This window comes from Ranitomeya imitator, chromosome 6, assembly GCF_032444005.1.
Source record: "Ranitomeya imitator isolate aRanImi1 chromosome 6, aRanImi1.pri, whole genome shotgun sequence".
In the NCBI taxonomy this organism is placed as follows: domain Eukaryota; kingdom Metazoa; phylum Chordata; class Amphibia; order Anura; family Dendrobatidae; genus Ranitomeya; species Ranitomeya imitator.
The window spans coordinates 567260815-567284902 of NC_091287.1; the positions used below are offsets into that span (position 1 = coordinate 567260815).

Below are 24088 nucleotides of genomic sequence, written 5' to 3' on the forward strand. Positions count from 1 at the left end.
CCTGGACAGGTTCTGGTCCAATTACCCCAGGTTCAGAGACGCTGAAGGCTGGAATAAGTTTATATTGGTTCCTATCTCCAGGCCGGACACTGTCACGGTAAATATCACCTTCTGGAATGAGGCCGTTCCCCCACAGGACATCGAGGTGTGGCTCCGGAGACACTGTGACCTCGCCTCTGGACTCTCCAAGGTCAGAGATGAGGATGGTATCTGGACAATGGGGTGGAAAGCTGTGGTGAAACTGCGGCAACTCAATAACATTACTGCCCATTTACCCAACTCCTTCTTCATTGGGAGGGAGAAGGGAAGATGTTATTACCCCGGGCAGCCCAGGAAATGCTTCAAATGTGGTGACAAAGGTCATCTGGCCAACGCCTGTACTGTGGTGAAGTGCAGCCTGTGCGGGGATATCGGCCATGTCGCTGTGGATTGCCGGGATGTTAGGTGCAACCTCTGCGGTAAGATGGGCCACCCTCACAGGGACTGTCCAGACGCCTGGCATAATATCTGCAGAGTCTTCCCTGATGAGGCTGTACTGGCAGGGGCAGAGGCTCAGGAGGATGAGGATGTGGTGGCAGGGGCGCATGAGGGGGAGGATTTAATGTCAGGAGAGATGGTGACCAGCCCAGATGCCCACCAGGAGTCCATTCATGTAACACCAGAGAAGCAGGGTATAGAGGGTGCAGAGGGGAACATGGAGGTCCAGCAGCCTCAGGAAGCCCCCCCTTCAGCATCACTGTCTGAATCTGATGACTGGAGCGTTAATCACAATAAAAGGAAGAAAAAGAGCACGTCCTCCCGTAAACCTGAGGCAGACTATGACACCGGTCAGAGCGCTACTAAGAAGGTTCAGAATTGTGCAGGAGTGATGGTTGTGTCCAACAAGTATGGAGTTTTATCGGAGTCTAATGATGATGATTATGAGACAGAGTTGAGGAAAGTTGATGCAGAGTGTGACAGGGACATAGAGGACCACCCTCCGTCAAAGCGGAAGCCTTTATCTGTGGACCCTCAGGTAGAGTCTGACATGGACACCGGTGGTGGACAGAACATCCCTGACTCATGATGATGGCAGTTACTGTGCTCCTTCTCTATTGTGTTGTGATGGCGGGGTTCTCATTAACACTAACCTCAAGTAATGTCAACAGTATTAAGGCAAGGAGGACGAGACATGTGGTGTATGAACATCTCACACATCTGGACACCGATGTCATTTTCCTGCAGGAGACACGACTGACATCTCTGGGGCTTATGAGAGAGGCTGAGAGGGAATGGCGGTGCGGTCCTTCTTTCTGGTCACTGGCTGTGGAGCCTTACGCCGGAGTCGCTGTCCTGTTTAACACCAATGATGTGACTGTGCATAGGATGACGGAGGTGGTCATGGGAAGATGTTTGGTCCTGGAAGTCACTATTCATGGGAGGCGACTCCGGCTTATTAACATCTATGGGCCACAGACAGTGACTGACAGGATTCAGCTATTTAATAACGTTAAGCCATACCTCTTCACTTCTCTTCCGGTGGTGATGGCAGGGGATTTTAATGCCATACTGACATCGGGTGACAGTTCCTCGGGCAGGACAGTGACCAGGGACGGTAAGGTCCTACATAACATTATAATGCAGGCTGGACTGACTGACGTTTTCGCACGGGGAGGTCGACAGCCAAAATTCACATATTCATGTTCCAACAGGAGCAGTAGGATAGATTTTGCTTTTGTGAGTCCTACTGAGGCTGTTGACACCCTGAGTGAGAAGGTCGTCCCTTACTCTGATCACCTCGCCTTGTGTTTCTGTCTGGGGACCTCTAACCGTCCCGACATCGGTAGAGGGTTGTGGAAGCTCAATTCCAGTCTCCTGGATGATGCTTATGTTCAGAGTCGTGTCTACTCCCTTATCCAGCTTCATCTAGATAGGGTTGACTTCTATGATAACATGACCGACTGGTGGGAGGACGTCAAGGAGGATATCAGATCCCTCTTAAAGAGACTGTCAGTTAATAAAGGGAGGAATAAGTACAGCCAGTACCTAAAGCTGCGTAAAGAATTGGAGTCACTATATTCGGCAGGCGGGGATGACAAAGTGAAGATCGACCAACTGAAATCTGAGATAAGGCAGTATCAGTATAGTAGGTATACCTCCCTGGTTCTTGAACGGGATTATGGGTCCTTGGGGGCCCCTGATCCCTTTGAGAATTGCAGGGAGAGGGTAGTCAAAAAAATGGTCACGGGTCTCACTGACTTCCAGGGTGTATTGCAGGATTCACGGGAGGGTATCCTGGAGGTGGTGAGATCTTACTATGCTGACTTGTTTCAGAGGAAAGTTTTGGATAAAGAGAAGATGGCTCAATTCTTGGAGGCAACTCCTGCGCCTGATACTAATGATCTGGACTTTTCTCCTTTGACAGCGGAGTTAACGGTGGAGGAAGTTAAGGAGGCTATTGATAAATTACATCTGAAGAAGGCACCAGGTCCAGATGGCATAACAGCAGAATTTTATAGGAAATTCAGAGACCTCCTGGCTCCAATCCTCGTGGATGTGTATAGAAGTTGTCTAGAAAATCACCTGATGCCTCCATCCATGAGAGTGTCCTCGTTGATTCTGCTGTCTAAAGGTAAAGAGCCGAGCGACATCAAGAACTGGAGGCCGATTGCCCTCTTGAATGTGGACAGGAAGATTCTAGCAAAGATCCTGTTTTCTAGATTAGTCTGTTTGTCCCCAGCACTGTTGGCAGGCTCTCAGTTTGGCACAGTAAAAGGGCGGAACATCTCTGGAGCAGTCATCTCGATACGGGAGATGTTTGAGAGATGTAAAGCTCTGCGGTGTGGGAAATATATTGTTAGTCTGGACCAAGCTAAAGCCTTTGACAGGGTTGATCATGACTATCTGTGGGCCACTTTGTCAAAGTACGGTATTCCGGGACAATTTGTGGATTGGCTGAAGACATTGTACAGAGAGGCGGTGAGCTTTCCTCTGATTAATGGTTGGCAGGGTGACACTTTTGGAGTTGAGGCAGGGGTGAGACAGGGTTGCCCACTGAGTCCCCTCCTGTACATTTTTGCCCTAGACCCGTTTCTGAGGTCACTGCAGGAGTGTGATTTTCAGGGGGTGCCGGTCCCCCATTGCCTGCCTCTGAATGTTGTTGCCTATGCGGATGATGTGACGTTAGTGATCTCTAATCCTCGAGAGGTGCAGATGTTATCTGTGTCTATCAGAAGTTACTCAGAGGCCTCCGGGTCTCTGGTCAACCTTGAGAAGAGTCAAGCTCTGTGGACATTAGATACTGATCCCAGCTATGATCTGCGGCAGTTTGCCAAAGCCTCCACCCATATTAAGATCCTCGGGGTTAAATTTGGGAGGGATGATAATGCCACGCTAAATTGGGAGGAGAAATTGGAAGCCGGAAATGCAAAGGTTCAGCGATGGAAGAACTGGAGGCTGACCTACAGAGAAAGGGTCGCAATGTTGAAGACTTACCTGGTCCCTGTTTTCTTGTATGTCTCTGTCATTTTCCCTTTGCCAGAATCTTTCTCAGCGAGGCTCTTCAGCCTGTTCTTCCAGCTCTTGTGGGGGAATAGGTTGAACCTAATAAAGAGGGGAATAACCTACCTACGGCGGAGAGAGGGTGGGCTGGATATGTTGAATCCAAGGGTTTTCTTTGACTCCTTGTTTCTAAAGGTAAATTTTGGGAACATGGACTCAAACAGTAGCTCTCTGTGGGTAAATAGTATCAGGTACTGGATATTGCCTTTTGCAGAATCTTGGGTGCGAGGCGGCAGTCTCAAGAGGAGGAGATGGACAGGTGACCACCTCCCCCAGTATCTGGACTATGGTCTGAAGTGTGTTAGGAGGTGGGGACTGGAGAAGTCTTACATTGAGAGCAGTACGAGAAGAGACCTGTATGCTCATGTATGTAGGACTTTCTTTTACTCTCCACTGGCCCTGAGAGATTGTGTCACCACCACCCTGCAGGAAAGCCTTAGGTTCCTAAACGGGAAAAGACTTCCTCCTAAACTGTTTGACATCACTTGGCTTTCGCTGCATAGTCGGCTCTTTGTCAGGGGGAACCTGAAACACTTGAGTGTCTCCGATCGGAATTGTCCCCTTGGTTGTCAGCAGGAGGAGACTATGGAGCACTTTATATGTGATTGCTGGGGAGGGAGGAAGATCTGGGAGGAAGTGTCTGATAATCTAAAAATCCCCAGACTGCGGACTCTAAAGTATCCTGACATTATCTATGGTGTCCCCTCCACTGTTAGTAACATCGACAGAGAGACAATGTACATCATCATAAGTGTCGTCAAATACTATCATTGGCACATGAGAACCCGGGTGTCACTGCACAATGAGCTGTTCGATCACACCGCTGCGGCTGCTCAGGTTATGTCAGAACTCCGGTGGATAAAATCGCTAGACGTTGGAAGGAGTCCGAGAAATATTAAGTTATGGAGCAATGTAAAATTCAGTTAGAAAATATGATATGACTTTTTTTTTTTTTTTTTTTTTTTTTTTTTTAATTTTCTTCTACCTCCAGGTGTGGACACTTTAATTTATGTATCAATATGATCTGATTATTTAGTACTTGTGTATATATGACCAAAGTGAATTGTGTTTTGTAATTCTTGTAATTCTGGGTGATTTTTTGTTTTTATTATAATTGTATTTATGTTTGGTTTGTATAATAAAAATTGCCCCTATGTACAAGAATATAACTACTATAATACTGCTCCTATGTACAAGAATATAACTACTATAATACTGCTCCTATGTACAAGAATATAACTACTATAATACTGCTCCTATGTACAAGAATATAACTACTATAATACTGCCCCTATATACAAGAATATAACTACTATAATACTGCTCCTATGTACAAGAATATAACTACTATAATACTGCCCCTATGTACAAGAATATAACTACTATAATACTGCTCCTATGTACAAGAATATAACTACTATAATACTGCCCCTATGTACAAGAATATAACTACTATAATACTGCTCCTATGTACAAGAATATAACTACTATAATACTGCTCCTATGTACAAGAATATAACTACTATAATACTGCTCCTATGTACAAGAATATAACTACTATAATACTGCTCCTATGTACAAGAATATAACTACTATAATACTGCCCCTATGTACAAGAATATAACTACTATAATACTGCTCCTATGTACAAGAATATAACTACTATAATACTGCTCCTATGTACAAGAATATAACTACTATAATACTGCTCCTATGTACAAGAATATAACTACTATAATACTGCTCCTATGTACAAGAATATAACTACTATAATACTGCTCCTATGTACAAGAATATAACTACTATAATACTGCCCCTATGTACAAGAATATAACTACTATAATACTGCTCCTATGTACAAGAATATAACTACTATAATACTGCTCCTATGTACAAGAATATAACTACTATAATACTGCTCCTATGTACAAGAATATAACTACTATAATACTGCTCCTATGTACAAGAATATAACTACTATAATACTGCTTCTATGTACAAGAATATAACTACTATAATACTGCTCCTATGTACGAGAATATAACTACTATAATACTGTCCCCTATATACAAGAATATAACTACTATAATACTGCTTCTATGTACAAGAATATAACTACTATAATACTGCCCCTATGTACAAGGATATAACTACTATAATACTGCTCCCTATATACAAGAATATAACTACTATAATACTGCCCTTATGTACAAGAATATAACTACTATAATACTGCTCCTATGTACGAGAATATAACTACTATAATACTGTCCCCTATATACAAGAATATAACTACTATAATACTGCCCCTATGTACAAGAATATAACTACTATAATACTGCTCCTATGTACAAGAATATAACTACTATAATACTGCTCCTATGTACAAGAATATAACTACTATAATACTGCTCCTATGTACAAGAATATAACTACTATAATACTGCTCCTATGTACAAGAATATAACTACTATAATACTGCTCCTATGTACAAGAATATAACTACTATAATACTGCCCCTATGTACAAGAATATAACTACTATAATACTGCTCCTATGTACAAGAATATAACTACTATAATACTGCTCCTATGTACAAGAATATAACTACTATAATACTGCTCCTATGTACAAGAATATAACTACTATAATACTGCTTCTATGTACAAGAATATAACTACTATAATACTGCTCCTATGTACGAGAATATAACTACTATAATACTGTCCCCTATATACAAGAATATAACTACTATAATACTGCTTCTATGTACAAGAATATAACTACTATAATACTGCTCCTATGTACGAGAATATAACTACTATAATACTGTCCCCTATATACAAGAATATAACTACTATAATACTGCCCCTATGTACAAGAATATAACTACTATAATACCGCTCCTATGTACAAGAATATAACTACTATAATACTGCCCCTATATACAAGAATATAACTACTATAATACTGCCCCTATGTACAAGAATATAACTACTATAATACTGCCCACTATGTACAAGAATATAACTACTATAATACTGCTTCTATGTACAAGAATATAACTACTATAATACTGCTCCTATGTACGAGAATATAACTACTATAATACTGCCCCTATACACAAGAATATAACTACTATAATACTGCTCCTATGTACGAGAATATAACTAATATAATACTGCCCCTATGTACAAGAATATAACTACTATAATACTGCTCCTATGTACAAGAAGCTTTATTTAATAGTGAGTTGAGAAGTGTGATTTGAAATCGTATTTTTTTAGTTTAAAAATATGTATTTTTCCATAAGTTATGGTGCATTAATGTAAAATTCTTCCCACGCTTTGTTGTAAAGTATCCCGCGCTGTAAAATGTTTAAGATGCTGGTGAATCAAGTTGTGACGGATCTTTCCATGAATCGTCCACCATATTGTTTTCTCCTCTTTTCCGTTTCCCGCCTTATGTTCGTCACAATGTACGATTTCTATAATTTGGCGTTTGTCATCAGCAGCTTTCTCAGGTAATCCGCTCTTCAGAGAGTCGTGTGTGCATATAAATAGCTGCCTGAGTCCAGAACACGTCATCCAGAAAGATCTTAATGGTAACGTGCCCCACCATGAAGAAACTGGTTTACCTCTCATTAACCTGTCACATCTCGTGAGGATTCCCGTAGACTCCCTCACAATTGTCACCGAGTTTCCCAGGGAAGGAGCTCTATTCAGTTTTGTGGTGATTGTTGTCATTCCTGGTGCCAGAGATCTGTTTCCGAGCTGCCATGTCCAGCGGCTGCCTGCTCTGCGCCCTCCTGGTGGTCCTCTTCTCTGGAGGTCAGTATCTTTGCCCTGTAGAACTATCGAAAATGCAGGCAAGGTTTCTATCTAATGACAAATCAGTTCAGAAACATTTTGGGAATCTTCTCTATCTTTCTGTAGCAGATGTATAGGAGTCTTTGGTGGTGAGTGACCATAAAGTTGAGGTTTCCTCATTTATTGCCATCTTCGAAAAAGGTGGACATTTACAGAACAAACAAAAGTAACTATCTTTTTGAGTTTTGTTATTATTCTTTTTAGTGTTTGGTTTATTTAGATTATTTCTACATGTCAAGGACAGAAGTTAAGACCAGTGGAGTCTTAGTTCTTCGAGACTTAGGGTCTGGGTCATCTTTACGGGGAAGAGACTCATACCAGATTCCTAGAGCTCAATTATTATTCTTCAGGTTATATTTATTCTTCTTGGTGGGAACTTTGGTGGAGTAGTTTTGTGTGGTATTATGTAAATGTTCTATCCTCTGCTACACTGGAGATATATCACCCTAAGGCTGCCGTCACACGATCAGTATTCGGTCAGTATTTTGCATCAGTATTTGGAAGCCAAAACCAGGAGTGGAACAATTAGAGGAAAAGTCTAATAGAAACATATCCACCACTTCTGCATTTCTGACCCACTCCTGGTTTTGGCTACAAATACTGATGTAAAATACTGACCACATACTGCTAGTGTGACGCCGGCCTAAGGCAGCATGCACCCCAAGTAAAGAAAAAATCCAAACTCATCCAAAAAAAAAGTTTGAAATGAGTTTTTTTTTCCAATGTTAATAAGATCATTTTTTGAATTTTTTGTCCACTCGACTGGTGGAAACAAAGTGTGTGTCAGTTCTTTGAAGCGGATCTTGATGGAATTCATTACAAATTAGGCAAAGTCTGGAAAAAAAACATTTTGGGAAAAAAAAAAACTCTTCAAAAACACTTCAGAACCTTGCAGTTAGCCCAAAGGAAGTGAGAAGATCCCATAGATGAATCTTCTTTCGGAGATGGTTCTGGAACTACGGTAATTGGACTTTCTTGGGTGTCATGAATCTTTATCAAATATATTTCGTGATGAGCTGATAAATGGTTCATGTAGGGGCAATCTTACAAGCAGCAATTTCCTGTAAAGCACTTTTGATGCAAAATGATGACCGCACCAGCCTGCTCCTATACTTCCATCATCATGACACAATGATTTCAGCTGTTTTGTCCTCATTAACATTTCCTCCTGAGCTAACCAGAAAATAGCTGAAATTATGTAAGCAGAGCATTTCGTGGCAAGGCTGGACACAAGGTAACCTCACCATCACTTGATGCAAGGAAACTTCATCACACACATGGGGAAATTACTATCACGTGACACATGGAGGCTTCATCACACACATTGGGACCTCACTGGGCACAATACAATATCACCATCACTGGAGGCTTCACCAAACACATTGGGACATCACTGGACACAATGCAACAAAAATAGAAAGTTAGGCTGACAGCACAACTGACAAATGGATGCTCGTCCTAATTCCACTGGACCCAAGTGGAAGAGTACATACAATGAATCAAAGTGGACACAATGCAACATCATCATCACTAGAGTCTTCACCACACACATTGGGACATCACTGGATACAATGCAACATCATAATCACTGGAGGCTTCGCCACACACATTGGGACATCACTGGACACAATGCAACATCATCATTACTGGAGGCTTCACCACACATTGGGACATCACTGGACACAATGCAACATCATCATCACTGGAGGCTTCACCACACATTGGGACATCACTGGACACAATGCAACATCATCATCACTGGAGGCTTCACCAAAGACACTGGGATATCACTGGACACAATGCAACATTATCATCACTGGAGGCTTCACCTAAAACACTGGGACATCACTGGACACAATGCAACATCATCATCACTGGAGTCTTCACCAAAAACACTGGGACATCACTGGACACGATGCAACATCAGCATCACTGGAGGCTTCACCTAAAACACTGGGACATCACTGGACACAATGCAACATCATCATCACTGGAGGCTTCACCTAAAACACTGGGACATCACTAGACACAATGCAACATCATCATCACTGGAGTCTTCACCAAAAACACTGGGACATCACTGGACACAATGCAACATCATCATCACTGGAGTCTTCACCAAAAACACTGGGACATCACTGGACACGATGCAACATCAGCATCACTGGAGGCTTCACCTAAAACACTGGGACATCACTGGACACAATGCAACATCATCATCACTGGAGGCTTCACCAAAAACACTGGGACATCACTGGACACAATGCAACATTATCATCACTGGAGGCTTCACCAAAAACACTGGGACATCACTGGACACAATGCAACATCATCATCACTGGAGGCTTCACAAAAAACACTGGGACATCACTGGACACAATGCAACATCATCATCACTGGAGGCTTCACCAAAAACACTGGGATATCACTGGACACAATGCAACATCATCATCACTGGAGGCTTCACCAAAAACACTGGGACATCACTGGACACAATGCAACATTATCATCACTGGAGGCTTCACCAAAAACACTGGGACATCACTGAACACAATGCAACATCATCATCACTGGAGGCTTCACCAAAAACACTGGGACATCACTGGACACATGGTGACATACTGAGACATGTGTATCATTTATGAAATATTGTATAATGATGAGGTCAAATTCAAGTGACCACAATTGTCTGAAGTAAGGGCCCCGGGGAATGCTCTGTCTATAGTCTACGTAATGCAGTTACACAGGGTGGAGTGTGAATCCTAGACTTAAAAGTTTTTCATAGTCAAGATGTCCAGTGAGGATTATTGAGGGATCACTTGCTCATGAACAGTAGCAGGCAGGCATCCATGCAGCTACACACACAGTTAGGCAAAGGCTTTTGGAGATGTAGCTTAGTGTCAAGTAGGACAGTAAAAAAAAAACACTTCTCTCGAAGAAAAACATCAAGGACAGAGCGACATTCTGCAGAAAGTACAGAGAATAGACAGCAGAGGACAGAGGTAAAGTTTTATCTTTGAAGCCCCTGCAGACTGCTTTGGACATCTAGAAGAATGATTGTTCAGAGAAGAGAAGGTGACATGCCATGAGTCCTGTGTCTGCTGGTAGAAAAGCCTCCTGGGACCACTCACATGGGGTCTTCTCATCCAAGGATGGGGTCACTCGCAATGTGGGGGGTTTCTCATCCATGGAGGGGTCACTTACAATGTATGGGAGCTTCTTATCCATGAATGGGGTCACTCACAATGTGAGGGGGCTTCTCATCCATGGAGGGGATCACTCACAGTGTGTGGGGGTTTCTCATCCATGGAGGGGATCACTCACAATCTGTGGGGGCTTCTTATCCATGGAGGGGATCACTTACAATGGGGGGCTTCTCATCCATGGAAGGGATCACTCACAATGTGTGGAGGCTTCTCATCCATGGAAGGGATCACTCACAATGTGTGGGGGCTTCTCATCCATGGAGGGGATCACTCACAATGTGTGGGGGCTTCTCATCCATGGAGGGGATCACTCACAATGTGTGGGGGCTTCTCATCCATGGAACGGATCACTCACAATGTGTGGGGGCTTCTCATCCATGAAGGGGTCACTCACAATGTGTGGGGGGTCTTCTCATCCATGGAGGGGATCACCCACAATGTGTGGAGGCTTCTCATCCATGGAGGGGATCACCCACAATGTGTGGAGGCTTCTCATCCAAGGAGGGGGTCAATCACAATGTGTGGAGGCTTCTCATCCATGGAGGGGATCACTCACAATGTGTGGGGCCTTCTCATCCATGGAGGGGATCACTCACAATGTGCGGAGGCTTCTCATCCATGGAGGGGATCACTCACAATGTGTGGGGGCTTCTCATCCATGGAGGGGGTCACTCACAATCTGTGGGGGCTTCTCATCCATGGAGGGGGTCACTCACAATGTGTGGAGGCTTCTCATCCATGGAGGGGGATCACTCACAATGTGTGGGGCCTTCTCATCCATGGAGGGGATCACTCACAATGTGCGGAGGCTTCTCATCCATGGAGGGGATCACTCACAATGTGTGGGGGCTTCTCATCCATGGAGGGGGTCACTCACAATCTGTGGGGGCTTCTCATCCATGGAGGGGGTCACTCACAATGTGTGGAGGCTTCTCATCCATGGAGGGGGATCACTCACAATGTGTGGGGCTTCTCATCCATGGAGGGGATCACTCACAATGTGCGGAGGCTTCTCATCCATGGAGGGGGTCACTCACAATGTGCGGAGGCTTCTCATCCATGGAGGGGATCACTCACAATGTGCGGAGGCTTCTCATCCATGGAGGGGATCACTCACAATGTGTGGGGGCTTCTCATCCATGGAGGGGGTCACTCACAATCTGTGGGGGCTTCTCATCCATGGAGGGGGTCACTCACAATGTGTGGAGGCTTCTCATCCATGGAGGGGGATCACTCACAATGTGTGGAGGCTTCTCATCCATGGAGGGGATCACTCACAATGTGTGGGGGCTTCTCATCCATGGAGGGGATCACTCACAATGTGTGAGGGCTTCTCATCCATGGAGGGGATCACTCACAATGTATGGGAGCTTCTTATCCATGAAGGGGGTCACTCACAATGTGAGGGGGCTTCTCATCCATGGAGGGGTCACTCACAATGTATGGGAGCTTCTTATCCATGAAGGGGGTCACTCACAATGTGTGGGGGTTTCTCGTCCATGGAGGGGTCACTCACAATGTATGGGAGCTTCTTATCCATGAAGGGGGTCACTCACAATGGGGGGCTTCTCATCCATGAAGGGGTCACTCACAATGTGTGGGGGCTTCTCATCCATCGAGGGGATCACTCACAATGTGTGGGGGCTTCTCATCCATGGAGGGGATCACTCACAATGTGTGGGGGCTTCTCATCCATGGAGGGGATCACTCACAATGTGCGGAGGCTTCTCATCCATGGAGGGGATCACTCACAATGTGTGGGGGCTTCTCATCCATGGAGGGGATCACTCACAATGTGCGGAGGCTTCTCATCCATGGAGGGGGTCACTCACAATGTGCGGGGGCTTCTCATCCATGGAGGGGATCACTCACAATGTGTGGGGGCTTCTCATCCATGGAACGGATCACTCACAATGTGTGGGGGCTTCTCATCCATGAAGGGGTCACTCACAATGTGTGGGGGGTCTTCTCATCCATGGAGGGGGTCACTCACAATGTGTGGACGCTTCTCATCCATGGAGGGGGTCACTCACAATCTATGGGGGCTTCTCATCCATGAAGGGGATCACTCACAATGTGTGGGGGCTTCTCATCCATGGAACGGATCACTCACAATGTGTGGGGGCTTCTCCATGAAGGGGATCACTCACAATGTGTGGGGGGTCTTCTCATCCATGGAGGGGGTCACTCACAATGTGTGGAGGCTTCTCATCCATGGAGGGGGTCACTCACAATCTATGGGGGCTTCTCATCCATGAAGGGGATCGCTCACAATGTGTGGGGACTTCTCATCCATGGAGGGGCTCACCCACAATGTGTGGGGACTTCTCATCCAGGAAGGGGATCACTCACAATGTGTGGGGGCTTCTCATCCATGAAGGGGCTCACCCACAATGTGTGGGGGCTTCTCATCCATGGAGGGGGTCACTCACAATCTGTGGGGGCTTCTCATCCATGGAGGAGGTCACTCACAATGTGTGGGGGCTTCTCATCCATGAAGGGGCTCACTCACAATGTGTGGGGGCTTCTCATCCATGGATAGGATCGCTCACAATGTGTGGAGGCTTGTCATCCATGGAGGGGGTCACTCACAATCTGTGGGGGCTTCTCATCCATGGAGAGGATCGCTCACAATGTGCGGGGGCTTCTCATCCATGGAGGGGCTCACTCACAATGTGTGGGGGCTTCCCATCCATGAAGGGGGATCACTCACAATGTGTGGGGGCTTCTCATCCATGGAGGGGTTCACTCACAATCTATGGGGGCTTCTCATCCATGAAGGGGATCACTCACAATGTGTGGGGGCTTCTCATCCATGGAGGGGGTCACTCACAATGTGTGGAGGCTTCTCATCCATGGAGGGGGATCACTCACAATGTGTGGGGCTTCTCATCCATGGAGGGGATCACTCACAATGTGCGGAGGCTTCTCATCCATGGAGGGGGTCACTCACAATGTGCGGAGGCTTCTCATCCATGGAGGGGATCACTCACAATGTGCGGAGGCTTCTCATCCATGGAGGGGATCACTCACAATGTGTGGGGGCTTCTCATCCATGGAGGGGGTCACTCACAATCTGTGGGGGCTTCTCATCCATGGAGGGGGTCACTCACAATGTGTGGAGGCTTCTCATCCATGGAGGGGGATCACTCACAATGTGTGGAGGCTTCTCATCCATGGAGGGGATCACTCACAATGTGTGGGGGCTTCTCATCCATGGAGGGGATCACTCACAATGTGTGAGGGCTTCTCATCCATGGAGGGGATCACTCACAATGTATGGGAGCTTCTTATCCATGAAGGGGGTCACTCACAATGTGAGGGGGCTTCTCATCCATGGAGGGGTCACTCACAATGTATGGGAGCTTCTTATCCATGAAGGGGGTCACTCACAATGTGTGGGGGTTTCTCGTCCATGGAGGGGTCACTCACAATGTATGGGAGCTTCTTATCCATGAAGGGGGTCACTCACAATGGGGGGCTTCTCATCCATGAAGGGGTCACTCACAATGTGTGGGGGCTTCTCATCCATCGAGGGGATCACTCACAATGTGTGGGGGCTTCTCATCCATGGAGGGGATCACTCACAATGTGTGGGGGCTTCTCATCCATGGAGGGGATCACTCACAATGTGCGGAGGCTTCTCATCCATGGAGGAGATCACTCACAATGTGTGGGGGCTTCTCATCCATGGAGGGGATCACTCACAATGTGCGGAGGCTTCTCATCCATGGAGGGGATCACTCACAATGTGTGGGGGCTTCTCATCCATGGAACGGATCACTCACAATGTGTGGGGGCTTCTCATCCGTGAAGGGGTCACTCACAATGTGTGGGGGGTCTTCTCATCCATGGAGGGGGTCACTCACAATGTGCGGGGGCTTCTCATCCATGGAGGGGATCACTCACAATGTGTGGGGGCTTCTCATCCATGGAACGGATCACTCACAATGTGTGGGGGCTTCTCATCCGTGAAGGGGTCACTCACAATGTGTGGGGGGTCTTCTCATCCATGGAGGGGGTCACTCACAATGTGTGGACGCTTCTCATCCATGGAGGGGGTCACTCACAATCTATGGGGGCTTCTCATCCATGAAGGGGATCACTCACAATGTGTGGGGGCTTCTCATCCATGGAACAGATCACTCACAATGTGTGGGGGCTTCTCCATGAAGGGGATCACTCACAATGTGTGGGGGGTCTTCTCATCCATGGAGGGGGTCACTCACAATGTGTGGAGGCTTCTCATCCATGGAGGGGGTCACTCACAATCTATGGGGGCTTCTCATCCATGAAGGGGATCGCTCACAATGTGTGGGGACTTCTCATCCATGGAGGGGCTCACCCACAATGTGTGGGGACTTCTCATCCAGGAAGGGGATCACTCACAATGTGTGGGGGCTTCTCATCCATGAAGGGGCTCACCCACAATGTGTGGGGGCTTCTCATCCATGGAGGGGGTCACTCACAATCTGTGGGGGCTTCTCATCCATGGAGGAGGTCACTCACAATGTGTGGGGGCTTCTCATCCATGAAGGGGCTCACTCACAATGTGTGGGGGCTTCTCATCCATGGATAGGATCGCTCACAATGTGTGGAGGCTTGTCATCCATGGAGGGGGTCACTCACAATCTGTGGGGGCTTCTCATCCATGGAGAGGATCGCTCACAATGTGCGGGGGCTTCTCATCCATGGAGAGGCTCACTCACAATGTGTGGGGGCTTCCCATCCATGAAGGGGGATCACTCACAATGTGTGGGGGCTTCTCATCCATGGAGGGGTTCACTCACAATCTATGGGGGCTTCTCATCCATGAAGGGGATCACTCACAATGTGTGGGGGCTTCTCATCCATGGAACGGATCACTCACAATGTGTGGGGGCTTCTCATCCATGAAGGGGATCACTCACAATGTGTGGGGGGTCTTCTCATCCATGGAGGGGGTCACTCACAATGTGTGGAGGCTTCTCATCCATGGAGGGGGTCACTCACAATCTATGGGGGATTCTCATCCATGGAGGGGATCACTCACAATGTGTGGGGGCTTCTCATCCATGGAGGGGGTCACTCACAATGTGTGGGGACTTCTCATCCATGAAGGGGATCGCTCACAATGTGTGGGGGCTTCTCATCCATGGAGGGGGTCACTCACAATCTGTGGGGGATTCTCATCCATGGAGGGGATCACTCACAATGTGTGGGGGCTTCTCATCCATGGAGGGGGTCACTCACAATGTGTGGAGGCTTCTCATCCATGAAGGGGATCGCTCACAATGTGTGGGGGCTTCTCATCCATGGAGGGGGTCACTCACAATCTGTGGGGGATTCTCATCCATGGAGGGGATCACTCACAATGTGTGGGGGCTTCTCATCCATGGAGGGGGTCACTCACAATGTGTGGGGACTTCTCATCCATGAAGGGGATCGCTCACAATGTGTGGGGGCTTCTCATCCATGGAGGGGGTCACTCACAATGTGTGGGGGCTTCTCATCCATGGAGGGGGTCACTGACAATGTGCGGAGGCTTCTCATCCATGGAGGGGATCACTCACAATGTGTGGGGGCTTCTCATCCATGAAGGGGCTCACCCACAATGTGTGGGGACTTCTCATCCATGAAGGGGATCGCTCACAATGTGTGGGGGCTTCTCATCCATGGAGGGGGTCACTCACAATCTGTGGGGGCTTCTCATCCATGGAGGAGGTCACTCACAATGTGTGGGGGCTTCTCATCCATGAAGGGGCTCACTCACAATATGTGGGGGCTTCTCATCCATGGAGAGGATCGCTCACAATGTGTGGGGGCTTGTCATCCATGGAGGGGGTCACTCACAATCTGTGGGGGCTTTTCATCCATGGAGAGGATCGCTCACAATGTGCGGGGGCTTCTCATCCATGGAGGGGCTCCCTCACAATGTGTGGGGGCTTCCCATCCATGAAGGGGGATCACTCACAATGTGTGGGGGCTTCTCATCCATGGAGGGGATCACTCACAATGGGGGGCTTCTCATCCATGGAGGGGGTCACTCACAATGTGTGGGGGCTTCCCATCCATGAAGGGGGATCACTCACAATGTGTGGAGGCTTCTCATCCATGGAGGGGATCACTCACAATGTGTGGGGGCTTCTCATCCATGGAGGGGGTCACTCACAATGTGTGGAGGCTTCTCATCCATGGAGGGGATCACTCACAATGTGTGGGGGCTTCTCATCCATGGAGGGGATCACTCACAATGTGTGGGGGCTTCTCATCCATGGAGGGGATCACTCACAATGTGCGGAGGCTTCTCATCCATGGAGGGGATCACTCACAATGTGTGGGGGCTTCTCATCCATGGAGGGGATCACTCACAATGTGCGGAGGCTTCTCATCCATGGAGGGGGTCACTCACAATGTGCGGGGGCTTCTCATCCATGGAGGGGATCACTCACAATGTGTGGGGGCTTCTCATCCATGGAACGGATCACTCACAATGTGTGGGGGCTTCTCATCCATGAAGGGGTCACTCACAATGTGTGGGGGGTCTTCTCATCCATGGAGGGGGTCACTCACAATGTGTGGACGCTTCTCATCCATGGAAGGGGTCACTCACAATCTATGGGGGCTTCTCATCCATGAAGGGGATCACTCACAATGTGTGGGGGCTTCTCATCCATGGAACGGATCACTCACAATGTGTGGGGGCTTCTCCTCCATGAAGGGAATCACTCACAATGTGTGGGGGGTCTTCTCATCCATGGAGGGGGTCACTCACAATGTGTGGAGGCTTCTCATCCATGGAGGGGGTCACTCACAATCTATGGGGGCTTCTCATCCATGAAGGGGATCGCTCACAATGTGTGGGGGCTTCTCATCCATGGAGGGGGTCACTCACAATCTGTGGGGGATTCTCATCCATGGAGGGGATCACTCACAATGTGTGGGGGCTTCTCATCCATGAAGGGGCTCACCCACAATGTGTGGGGACTTCTCATCCAGGAAGGGGATCACTCACAATGTGTGGGGGCTTCTCATCCATGGAGAGGATCGCTCACAATGTGTGGGGGCTTGTCATCCATGGAGGGGGTCACTCACAATCTGTGGGGGCTTCTCATCCATGGAGAGGATCGCTCACAATGTGCGGGGGCTTCTCATCCATGGAGGGGCTCCCTCACAATGTGTGGGGGCTTCCCATCCATGAAGGGGGATCACTCACAATGTGTGGGGGCTTCTCATCCATGGAGGGGATCACTCACAATGGGGGGCTTCTCATCCATGGAGGGGGTCACTCACAATGTGTGGGGGCTTCCCATCCATGAAGGGGGATCACTCACAATGTGTGGAGGCTTCTCATCCATGGAGGGGATCACTCACAATGTGTGGGGGCTTCTCATCCATGGAGGGGGTCACTCACAATGTGTGGAGGCTTCTCATCCATGGAGGGGATCACTCACAATGTGTGGGGGCTTCTCATCCATGGAGGGGATCACTCACAATGTGTGGGGGCTTCTCATCCATGGAGGGGATCACTCACAATGTGCGGAGGCTTCTCATCCATGGAGGGGATCACTCACAATGTGTGGGGGCTTCTCATCCATGGAGGGGATCACTCACAATGTGCGGAGGCTTCTCATCCATGGAGGGGGTCACTCACAATGTGCGGGGGCTTCTCATCCATGGAGGGGATCACTCACAATGTGTGGGGGCTTCTCATCCATGGAACGGATCACTCACAATGTGTGGGGGCTTCTCATCCATGAAGGGGTCACTCACAATGTGTGGACGCTTCTCATCCATGGAAGGGGTCACTCACAATCTATGGGGGCTTCTCATCCATGAAGAAGATCACTCACAATGTGTGGGGGCTTCTCATCCATGGAACGGATCACTCACAATGTGTGGGGGCTTCTCCTCCATGAAGGGAATCACTCACAATGTGTGGGGGGTCTTCTCATCCATGGAGGGGGTCACTCACAATGTGTGGAGGCTTCTCATCCATGGAGGGGGTCACTCACAATCTATGGGGGCTTCTCATCCATGAAGGGGATCGCTCACAATGTGTGGGGGCTTCTCATCCATGGAGGGGGTCACTCACAATCTGTGGGGGATTCTCATCCATGGAGGGGATCACTCACAATGTGTGGGGGCTTCTCATCCATGGAGGGGGTCACTCACAATCTATGGGGGCTTCTCATCCATGAAGGGGATCGCTCACAATGTGTGGGGGCTTCTCATCCATGGAGGGGGTCACTCACAATCTGTGGGGGCTTCTCATCCATGGAGGGGGTCACTCACAATGTGTGGAGGCTTCTCATCCATGAAGGGGCTCACCCACAATGTGTGGGGACTTCTCATCCAGGAAGGGGATCACTCACAATGTGTGGGGGCGTCTCATCCATGAATGGGCTCACCCACAATGTGTGGGGGCTTCTCATCCATGGAGGGGGTCACTCACAATGTGTGGGGGCTTCTCATCCATGGAGGGGGTCACTCACAATGTGCGGAGGCTTCTCATCCATGGAAGGGGTCACTCACAATCTATGGGGGCTTCTCATCCATGAAGGGGATCACTCACAATGTGTGGGGGCTTCTCATCCATGGAACGGATCACTCACAATGTGTGGGGGCTTCTCCTCCATGAAGGGAATCACTCACAATGTGTGGGGGGTCTTCTCATCCATGGAGGGGGTCACTCACAATGTGTGGACGCTTCTCATCCATGGAAGGGGTCACTCACAATCTATGGGGGCTTCTCATCCATGAAGGGGATCACTCACAATGTGTGGGGGCTTCTCATCCATGGAACGGATCACTCACAATGTGTGGGGGCTTCTCCTCCATGAAGGGAATCACTCACAATGTGTGGGGGGTCTTCTCATCCATGGAGGGGGTCACTCACAATGTGTGGAGGCTTCTCATCCATGGAGGGGGTCACTCACAATCTATGGGGGCTTCTCATCCATGAAGGGGATCGCTCACAATGTGTGGGGGCTTCTCATCCATGGAGGGGGTCACTCACAATCTGTGGGGGATTCTCATCCATGGAGGGGATCACTCACAATGTGTGGGGGCTTCTCATCCATGGAGGGGGTCACTCACAATCTATGGGGGCTTCTCATCCATGAAGGGGATCGCTCACAATGTGTGGGGGCTTCTCATCCATGGAGGGGGTCACTCACAATCTGTGGGGGCTTCTCATCCATGGAGGGGGTCACTCACAATGTGTGGAGGCTTCTCATCCATGAAGGGGCTCACCCACAATGTGTGGGGACTTCTCATCCAGGAAGGGGATCACTCACAATGTGTGGGGGCGTCTCATCCATGAATGGGCTCACCCACAATGTGTGGGGGCTTCTCATCCATGGAGGGGGTCACTCACAATGTGTGGGGGCTTCTCATCCATGGAGGGGGTCACTCACAATGTGCGGAGGCTTCTCATCCATGGAGGGGATCACTCACAATGTGTGGGGGCTTCTCATCCATGAAGGGGATCGCTCACAATGTGTGGGGGCTTCTCATCCATGGAGGGGGTCACTCACAATCTGTGGGGGCTTCTCATCCATGGAGCAGGTCACTCACAATGTGTGGGGGCTTCTCATCCATGAAGGGGCTCACTCACAATGTGTGGGGGCTTCTCATCCATGGATAGGATCGCTCACAATGTGTGGGGGCTTGTCATCCATGGAGGGGGTCACTCACAATCTGTGGGGGCTTCTCATCCATGGAGAGGATCGCTCACAATGTGCGGGGGCTTCTCATCCATGGAGGGGCTCACTCACAATGTGTGGGGGCTTCCCATCCATGAAGGGGGATCACTCACAATGTGTGGGGGCTTCTCATCCATGGAGGGGATCACTCACAATGGGGGGCTTCTCATCCATGGAGGGGGTCACTCACAATCTATGGGGGCTTCTCATCCATGAAGGGGATCGCTCACAATGTGTGGGGGCTTCTCATCCATGGAGGGGGTCACTCACAATCTGTGGGGGATTCTCATCCATGGAGGGGATCGCTCACAATCTATGGGGGCTTCTCATCCATGGAGGGGGTCACTCACAATGTGTGGGGGCTTCTCATCCATGGAACGGATCACTCACAATGTGTGGGGGCTTCTCATCCATGAAGGGGATCACTCACAATGTGTGGGGGGTCTTCTCATCCATGGAGGGGGTCACTCACAATGTGTGGGGGCTTCTCATCCATGGAGGGTGTCACTCACAATGTGCGGGGGCTTCTCATCCATGGAGGGGATCACTCACAATGTGCGGGGGCTTCTTATCCATGGAGGGGGTCACTCACAATGTGTGGAGGCTTCTCATCCATGGAGGGGGTCACTCACAATCTATGGGGGCTTCTCATCCATGAAGGGGATCGCTCACAATGTGTGGGGGCTTCTCATCCATGGAGGGGGTCACTCACAATCTGTGGGGGATTCTCATCCATGGAGGGGATCACTCACAATGTGTGGAGGCTTCTCATCCATGGAGGGGGTCACTCACAATCTGTGGGGGATTCTCATCCATGGAGGGGATCACTCACAATGTGTGGAGGCTTCTCATCCATGGAGGGGGTCACTCACAATCTGTGGGGACTTCTCATCCATGAAGGGGATCGCTCACAATGTGTGGGGGCTTCTCATCCATGAAGGGGCTCACTCACAATGTGTGGGGGCTTCTCATCCATGGATAGGATCGCTCACAATGTGTGGGGGCTTGTCATCCATGGAGGGGGTCACTCACAATCTGTGGGGGCTTCTCATCCATGGAGAGGATCGCTCACAATGTGCGGGGGCTTCTCATCCATGGAGGGGCTCACTCACAATGTGTGGGGGCTTCCCATCCATGAAGGGGGATCACTCACAATGTGTGGGGGCTTCTCATCCATGGAGGGGATCACTCACAATGGGGGGCTTCTCATCCATGGAGGGGATCACTCACAATCTATGGGGGCTTCTCATCCATGAAGGGGATCGCTCACAATGTGTGGGGGCTTCTCATCCATGGAGGGGGTCACTCACAATCTGTGGGGGATTCTCATCCATGGAGGGGATCACTCACAATGTGTGGGGGCTTCTCATCCATGGAGGGGGTCACTCACAATGTGTGGGGACTTCTCATCCATGAAGGGGATCGCTCACAATGTGTGGGGGCTTCTCATCCATGGAGGGGGTCACTCACAATGTGTGGGGGCTTCTCATCCATGGAGGGGGTCACTGTCAATGTGCGGAGGCTTCTCATCCATGGAGGGGATCACTCACAATGTGTGGGGGCTTCTCATCCATGAAGGGGCTCACCCACAATGTGTGGGGACTTCTCATCCATGAAGGGGATCGCTCACAATGTGTGGGGGCTTCTCATCCATGGAGGGGGTCACTCACAATCTGTGGGGGCTTCTCATCCATGGAGGAGGTCACTCACAATGTGTGGGGGCTTCTCATCCATGAAGGGGCTCACTCACAATATGTGGGGGCTTCTCATCCATGGAGAGGATCGCTCACAATGTGTGGGGGCTTGTCATCCATGGAGGGGGTCACTCACAATCTGTGGGGGCTTCTCATCCATGGAGAGGATCGCTCACAATGTGCGGGGGCTTCTCATCCATGGAGGGGCTCACTCACAATGTGTGGGGGCTTCCCATCCATGAAGGGGGATCACTCACAATGTGTGGGGGCTTCTCATCCATGGAGGGGATCACTCACAATGGGGGGCTTCTCATCCATGGAGGGGGTCACTCACAATGTGTGGGGGCTTCCCATCCATGAAGGGGGATCACTCACAATGTGTGGAGGCTTCTCATCCATGGAGGGGATCACTCACAATGTGTGGGGGCTTCTCATCCATGGAGGGGGTCACTCACAATGTGTGGAGGCTTCTCATCCATGGAGGGGGTCACTCACAATGTGTGGAGGCTTCTCATCCATGGAGGGGGTCACTCACAATGTGTGGAGGTTTCTCATCCATGGAGGGGATCACTCAAAATGTGCGGGGGCTTCTGATCCATGGAGGGGGTCACTCACAATGTGCGGGGGCTTCTCATCCATGGAGGGGATCACTCACAATGTGTGGGGGCTTCTCATCCATGGAGGGGGTCACTCACAATGTGTGGAGGCTTCTCATCCATGTAGGGGATCACTCACAATGTGTGGAGGCTTCTCATCCATGGAGGGGATCGCTCACAATCTGTGGGGCCTTCTCATCCATGGAGGGGGTCACTCACAATCTGTGCGGCTTCTCATCCATGGAGGGGGTCACTCACAATCTGTGGGGGCTTCTCATCCATGGAGGGGGTCACTCACAATGTGTGGAGGCTTCTCATCCATGGAGGGGGATCACTCACAATGTGTGGGGGCTTCTCATCCATGGAGGGGATCACTCACAATGTGCGGAGGCTTCTCATCCATGGAGGGGGTCACTCACAATCTGTGGGGGCTTCTCATCCATGGAGGGGGTCACTCACAATGTGTGGAGGCTTCTCATCCATGGAGGGGGATCACTCACAATGTGTGGAGGCTTCTCATCCATGGAGGGGATCACTCACAATGTGTGGGGGCTTCTCATCCATGGAGGGGATCACTCACAATGTGTGGGGGCTTCTCATCCATGGAGGGGATCTCTCACAATGTGTGGAGGCTTCTCATCCATGGAGGGGATCACTCACAATGTGTGAGGGCTTCTCATCTATGGAGGGGATCACTCACAATGTGTGGGGGGCTTCTCATCCATGGAGGGGTCACTCACAATGTGTGGGGGCTTCTCGTCCATGGAGGGGTCACTCACAATGTATGGGAGCTTCTTATCCATGAAGGGGGTCACTCACAATGTGTGGAGGCTTCTCATCCATCAAGGGGATCACTCACAATGTGTGGGGGCTTCTCATCCATGGAACGGATCACTCACAATGTGTGGGGGGCTTCTCATCCATGGAGGGGTCACTCACAATGTGTGGGGGCTTTTCATCCATGAAGGGGTCACTCACAATGTGCGGGGGCTTCTCATCCATCGAGGGGATCACTCACAATATGTGGAGGCTTCTCATCCATCGAGGGGATCACTCACAATGTGTTGGGGCTTCTCATCCATGGAGGGGGTCACTCACAATGTGCGGGGGCTTCTCATCCATGGAGGGGATCACTCACAATGTGCGGGGGCTTCTCCTCCATGGAGGGGGTCACTCACAATGTGTGGAGGCTTCTCATCCATGGAGGGGATCACTCACAATGTGCGGAGGCTTCTCATCCATGGAGGGGATCACTCACAATGTGTGGGGGGCCTCTCATCCATGGAGGGGATCACTCACAATGTGCGGGGGCTTCTCATCCATGGAGGGGATCACTCACAATGTGTGGGGGCTTCTCATCCATGAAGGGGTCACTCACAATGTGTGGGGGGTCTTCTCATCCATGGAGGGGGTCACTCACAATGTGTGGACGCTTCTCATCCATGGAGGGGGTCACTCACAATCTATGGGGGCTTCTCATCCATGAAGGGGATCACT

General features: G+C 49.3%; 2 protein-coding genes across 2 annotated transcripts in view; both read left to right on the forward strand.

Moving 5' to 3' along the window:
- LOC138643509 (uncharacterized) overlaps positions 1-24088 on the forward strand; it is a 1192186-nt gene that overhangs the window by 284354 nt on the left and 883744 nt on the right. The window lies entirely within an intron of this gene.
- Positions 7237-24088, forward strand: part of LOC138641559 (phospholipase A2 inhibitor PIP-like) — a 67491-nt gene continuing 50639 nt past the window's right edge. The window contains exon 1 of the mRNA XM_069729022.1: positions 7237-7370. Within this exon, the coding sequence (XP_069585123.1) occupies positions 7319-7370 (52 nt within the window). The 5' untranslated portion in view covers positions 7237-7318. The remainder of the gene's footprint in view (positions 7371-24088) is intronic.